The 6,329-nt window shown below is 52.1% G+C and overlaps 1 protein-coding gene across 1 annotated transcript; it reads left to right on the top strand.

Annotated features, from left to right (window-relative positions):
• The first annotated feature begins 2,381 nt into the window (after positions 1–2,381).
• Smpd1 (sphingomyelin phosphodiesterase 1) lies at positions 2,382–6,284 on the top strand. Its single transcript, XM_052155569.1, has 6 exons — positions 2,382–2,829; positions 3,162–3,934; positions 4,448–4,619; positions 4,852–4,928; positions 5,267–5,412; positions 5,535–6,284. Exons 1-6 carry the CDS (start codon positions 2,524–2,526, stop codon positions 5,942–5,944), a joined length of 1,884 nt encoding a protein of 627 aa, XP_052011529.1. The 5' UTR covers positions 2,382–2,523; the 3' UTR covers positions 5,945–6,284.
• The last annotated feature ends 45 nt before the right edge of the window (positions 6,285–6,329 follow it).

The raw sequence follows: 6,329 nt of genomic DNA, 5'->3' as shown, positions 1-6,329 counted from the left end.
GATTCATAGCTTGGAATATGGGATCTCAGTAGTAAAATCAAAGAGATTAGTTGGCTCCCTGCTGTTGCCTCTGTCTTGGTTTTCCCATCTGCAGAATGAGAATAGCAAAAGTTTGTTATTTTGTTTGGAGGCAGGGTCTCATGCAGCTCAGACTGGTCTAAAACTTGCGTACATAGATAAGGATGACCTTGAACTCTGGTTTCCACCTCTCAAGTGTTCTGATTACAGGCATGTGCCACTCTGCCAGCTCAGGAATAGCAGTATTATAGCTATTTGTGGGATTGTGTCATTACAAAGTGTCTAGAGGGACTGGAGAGATGGCTCAGTGGTTAAGAGCACTGACTGCATTACCAGAGGACCTGAGTTCAAGTCCCAGCAATCACGTGGTGGCTCACAACCATTTGTAATGGGATATGATGCCTTCTTCTGGTGTACTCACATATATAAAATGAATAAAATGAAAAAAAATTAAAAAGTGCCCGGGTTAGTATTTAGCATATTTATAGAAATTGCTAAATGAAGCTTTTTGCCACTGTGGATATAATTCCACTTTTTAATTTTTTGAGGGATGGTTTCACAGCAGTACAGGGTGGATTCAGGCTTCTCAGGTTCACTTTGTAGGTAAGGGTGGCCTTGAATGCCTGATCCTCCTATTTCCACCCCCCAGGTGCTGGGATTACAGAGTTTGCCCAACTCTTTTTCCATTAAAAAGGAGGAAATGGCATCTTCATGTGAGCAAAAAGTCCCTTCTAAGCCGGGTGTGGTGGCACCTGTAATCCCAGCACTTGGGAGGCAGAGGCAGGCGGATTTCTGAGTTCAAGGCCAGCCTGGTCTACAGAATGAGTTCCAGGACAGCCAGGGCTACCCAGAGAAACCCTGTCTCGGAAAACCAAAAAAACAAAAAACAAAAAACAAAAAAAACAAAACAAAAAAACCGTCCTTTCTATGCAGAGAATTCTGAATGAGATTCTCAGTTAAAGCTATGGTAGGAGAAGGTTGGCTGGCTCACAACGTCAGCCACAACTGTGGATCCTGGAGCAAGACATAGTGAGATCCTGTTTCAAAAACAAAACAAAACAAACAAATAACAACAAATAAAATAGGATTAAAAACACTTAAGAAGACCTCCTAGAGATGAGGTGGGACCCATACCTGGCACCATTATCGGGACAAGGACCTGTGGCTCGACAGGTCATAACTTCCCAACCATGGGGGTGGACAGGGAGAACCTACTACTATTATTCTGTTAATAGGCACAGTATTTAAATGACTTTAGCGTCTTATTCCTGTAGCTGTAGATTAGAGAGAGCACTTCTTAGCCCTCATCAGTGAACCTAGAAGCAGATGAGAGTTAACACATACCTACAACTGATCACCAGAGAACAAGAGACTTCGAGGTGATCCTCCCTGAATGGGGCTTATGTCACACCTCTCCAGACAAGGCTAAGTGATTGAAAGAGGGACCGAAATACTGGAAGAGCCAGAGGCTGCGGATGACTAAAGGAAACTGTTTTCTGGACACGACAGGGAAGTTGCATGCACTGAAATCCCCATGATTGTGTCAGCGTGCACAGGATGTTCAAGCTAGACAAAATTCCAAAGGCCCACTCCTAGCTAAGGAGCTATTGGCATTGGATAGCTCCTAGGAGAGAAGAGGCAGTTTTCTTTTTTTCTATGATGACCTCAGGTGGGTCGACCAGGCTCCAGGGTCAAATTCCCAGCACCCAGCGCTGTCGTGGCGACCTCAACACATCTATTAACTCTAGTCCGGGTGGATCCTACGGCCTCTTCTGGCCTCCAGCAGACAACACGCCCGTGGTGCACACAAATACAAAATATCCATACACATAAATAAATAACAATGCAAAATGTTAAATTAAAAGAAAGTGACATTAACAAAAGCTTAAGTGACTCAAGGGTGCTGTAATGGTGGCAGAGCATAGGAAACCGAGGGGAGGAACCTCAATGGTAGGTCAATCCGCTCAATGCAAGGATCGCTACCCCAGCCCTCTCTCATTAATCTCCTGAGTTAAAAGGCCAGCTGAGCCGGGCATCTATTCTTGGAATGTGAAAGTTTAAAAAAAAAGGGGGGGGGGGGCAAGGGGCGAGGAGGCACCTGGGAGTTCCCTAAAGAGTTTCCACCAGTTCAGGGCAGAAAGCATCTGGGCCGACGCCCGCAGCCTCGCGCAGCGATGGCTCAGAGTGGCCTGTTTGTCATTACGGAGGTCCCCCTACCCCGCGGGACCTTGGACCGCCCGCAGCTATGGGCTGTGGCTGAAGAGGACGAACGGGGCGGGTCGGCGAGCCCCCTTTTGCTCCGCCCCAAGGCTTTGACAACACTCCCACGGTTGCCGAAGCATAAGAGGAACAGGAAGGGGAGGAGCTGTTTTGTGGCTGGCTGCTTAGCTATCAGTCAACCACAACAACGAAGGGTAATCAGGTGTCTCCAGCGCTACCCGGGGCCGAGGGCCAACCAGGGCCTCGGCCTGTGGGGCTTGGAGGGGCTTGTCTACGAGCCTGGCAATGCCCCACCACGGAGAGTCATCCGGCCAGGGCCATCTCACAGCCGGCTGGGAGCAGAGACTGGAGAGGTCCTTACCGGCACCCAGAGTGGGACTCCTTTGGATGGGGCTGGGCTTGGCGCTGGTACTGGCTCTGTTTGACTCCACGATTCTTTGGACTCCCGCCAGAGCGTATCCTCTTCCTTCTGAAGGCCATTCTATCAAATTCAGTGCCGTAGTGCCGCCGCTCCAGAATGCCTTTGGGTGGCAGAACCTCACCTGCCCGGCCTGCAAAGTCTTATTCACTGCTCTCAACTATGGGCTGAAGGTGAGTGCGTGAAGGGCTGTTGTGGAAGGCTGGGGGCAGGGCGAGGGGCACTGACAGGCTCTGGGGGCCCATCTATTTCTGGTAGAAAGTGTTTCCTATGCATCCATGTTACCGCCACCCCACTATGACCTTTGTAAAGTAGGGAGAGTAAAGTCAGCGGGCTAATCGTGGGCTGGAAATGATAGCGTACCCTGAGCTAGAGTAGTTAGGTCTCTTTATCATGGTGACGGAGCTCATCCTAGCCCTGATTTAGACATGGAAACCTGTGGAGTGGCGGCCAGGGTTCACTTGTTCTGTCTCTGACCTCTCATCGTTGGTTCCTTCCACCACAGAAGGAGCCCAATGTGGCACGGGTAGGCTCTGTGGCCATCAAGATGTGCAAGATGCTGAACATAGCACCACTAAATGTGTGCCAGTCAGCTGTCCATCTCTTTGAGGACGATATGGTGGATGTGTGGACACGTTCAGTTCTGAGCCCATCAGAAGCGTGTGGCTTGCTTCTGGGCTCCTCTTGTGGGCACTGGGACATCTTTTCGTCTTGGAACATCACTTTGCCATCAGTGCCGAAGCCACCCCCAAAGCCACCGAGCCCACCAGCCCCAGGTGCCCCCGTCAGCCGTGTCCTCTTCCTTACTGACCTACACTGGGACCATGACTACCTGGAGGGCACAGACCCTAACTGTGCAGACCCACTCTGCTGCCGCCGGGGGTCCGGATGGCCACCCAACTCCCAGAAGGGTGCTGGGTACTGGGGCACGTACAGCAAGTGTGACCTGCCCCTGCGAACGCTAGAAAGCCTGTTGAAAGGGCTGGGCCCTGCCGGCCCTTTTGAAATGGTGTACTGGACAGGAGACATCCCTGCCCATGATGTCTGGCAGCAGTCTCGCCAAGATCAGCTGAGGGCCCTGACCACCATCACAGACCTCGTGAGGAAGTTCTTGGGCCCCGTGCCCGTGTACCCCGCTGTGGGCAACCATGAGAGCACGCCTGTCAATGGCTTCCCTCCCCCCTTCATAAAGGGAAACCAGTCTTCACAGTGGCTGTATGAAGCCATGGCCAAGGCATGGGAACCCTGGTTACCAGCTGACGCCCTTCACACCCTCAGGTATTTACTGTCCATGGAAACCCAGGAAGGGACAAGAGAGCTGGATGAGGGAGAAAGGAGGAGGGAACTGGGCAGACTACTCAAGCAGTGTCCTCGGCACTCTGGACTGCCCTCCCTAGCCTGACCCCACCTGCCCTTTTCTTAACTCCAGCCACCCTCTTTTCAGAGCTAGCAGTGCAACCCCACCCTCTAGCTCAGTCTTTGCCTACAGTAGCTCTCTTTGTAAAATGAATTCTCTCCCTCTTTAGTAGTTCCCATTTTTCTCAACATGGCCAGGCCTGTAACATCTCCCCACAGAAAGGCCTTTGCTCTCTGCCTCACCTGACTCTGTCCTGAATTCCTGGAGCCCTCGGCCTCTGAGGTTTCTTTACTGTCAGGAGCCTATAATTACTGTGTTGGTCTTCAACTGGGATGGGAGCTCCTGGAGGGGGGAGATGACATCATGTGTCCCTCTGTCTGACCTGCGGGACTAGGACTGTTCGAGTAGTGACACCTCGGTTGCTTTTGTTTCAGAATTGGGGGCTTCTATGCCCTCACCCCACGCCCTGGCCTCCGCCTCATCTCTCTCAATATGAATTTTTGTTCCCGTGAGAACTTTTGGCTCTTGATCAACTCCACAGATCCTGCTGGTCAACTCCAGTGGCTGGTGGAGGAGCTTCAGGCTGCTGAGGATCGAGGAGACAAAGTAAGGGAATGTGTTATGAGCGGTGGAGAAGGTGCTGTTGGGGCTGAGGAGAAGCAGGCGGCTGTGGGGCTGAGATCTGTGAGGGGGGGGGGTCAATTTACTTCCTGGAACTCCAGTCTTCCCTGGGTCCATGGTTACCCCCTTATGTCCTTCATATACTCAATCTTCTATCACTCCGCCCAAGGCTGCCTGGGTTCCCCAAGGCTCTAACTGCCCTTACTTCTCCCTTCAGGTGCATATAATTGGCCACATTCCTCCAGGACATTGCCTCAAGAGCTGGAGCTGGAATTATTATAAAATTATAGCCAGGTAAAGGGATAGAGGGCTTGGGTGTGGAGATTGAAGGGTTAAAATACCCTCAAGAGTCAGGCCGTGGTAGCACATGCCTGGAATCACAGCACTCTTTGAGTTCAAGGCCAGCCTGGTCTACAAAGTGAGTTCTAGGACAGATGTTAGCATAGAGAAATCCTGTCTCTGGAGAAGAAAAAAGAAAGGGAGGGAGGGAGGGGGGAGCGATTCCCTCAAGCATGGAGTCTTACCATCTGGAGGAGCTACTTTGCAAGTTACAGAACGGCCAGCCTAACTCCTCAGGTCTGCCCACCCTCATTTCTGCGTCCTCACGACCTTCTACCACTGTCTCTGGGCAGGTATGAAAACACTCTGGCTGGTCAGTTCTTCGGCCACACTCACGTGGATGAGTTTGAGCTCTTCTATGATGAGGAAACTCTGAGCCGGCCACTAGCTGTAGCCTTCCTGGGACCCAGTGCTACAACCTTTATCAACCTTAATCCTGGTGAGTAAGGCAGGACATTCCTTATCCTGAGGCTGGTGTGACAGAAAGGGTCGGACGCCAAAGCAGGTCCTCCTGGAGTTCCTTTGTCCCCTTCTTTACCACTCAACCCACCTCTCTTGCAGGCTACCGAGTTTACCAAATAGATGGAAACTACCCCGGAAGCTCTCACGTGGTCCTGGACCATGAGACCTACATCCTGAACCTGACCCAGGCCAATGCTGCAGGGGGCACAGCGAGCTGGAAGCGCCTCTACAGGGCTCGAGAAACCTATGGACTTCCAGACGCGATGCCTGCCTCCTGGCACAACCTGGTCTACCGCATGAGGGATGATGAGCGACTCTTCCAGACCTTCTGGTTTCTCTACCACAAGGGCCACCCACCTGCAGAGCCCTGCGGCACACCCTGCCGCCTGGCCACTCTGTGTGCCCAGCTCTCAGCCCGCGCAGACAGCCCTGCTCTGTGTCGCCACTTGATGCCCAACGGGAGCCTCCCAGATGTCCATAGCTTGTGGTCACGCCCCCCGCTGTGCTAGTATTCCAGGTTCCAGACCGGGGAAAGTTCATGTATTAGGAAAGGACACATTGTGAGTGCTGCTGATCTACCTGAGGCAAAAGCTCCAGGGGAGGGAGCCAGCCAGGCCAGAAACAGGCCTTGCCATGAGTGCTTGTGTGGCTACACTGAGGAGCTGTCTTGCTTATGCCCAGTATCTGGATTACCCCTGGGGCTGATATCTTCCAAGGTCCCAAAGCCAAGGTCTCAGTGCTCTGGATAGTCAGGCAGGAGCTACTGCCCCAGCCTGTGCTATGCACCTCTGAACCCTGTACTGTTACCTGATCCTGCCAGGCTGTTAAAATAAAGAGACTCACACTTCAGATTCCACTGTCCCGATTTCTTCTTCCCCAACAGACAGGGCAAAG

The sequence above is a fragment of the Apodemus sylvaticus genome, chromosome 1, assembly GCF_947179515.1.
Source record: "Apodemus sylvaticus chromosome 1, mApoSyl1.1, whole genome shotgun sequence".
Lineage (NCBI taxonomy): Eukaryota > Metazoa > Chordata > Mammalia > Rodentia > Muridae > Apodemus > Apodemus sylvaticus.
The sequence above is the reverse complement of the archived record's forward strand: the minus strand, read 5'-3'. Positions and strand labels throughout refer to the sequence as shown.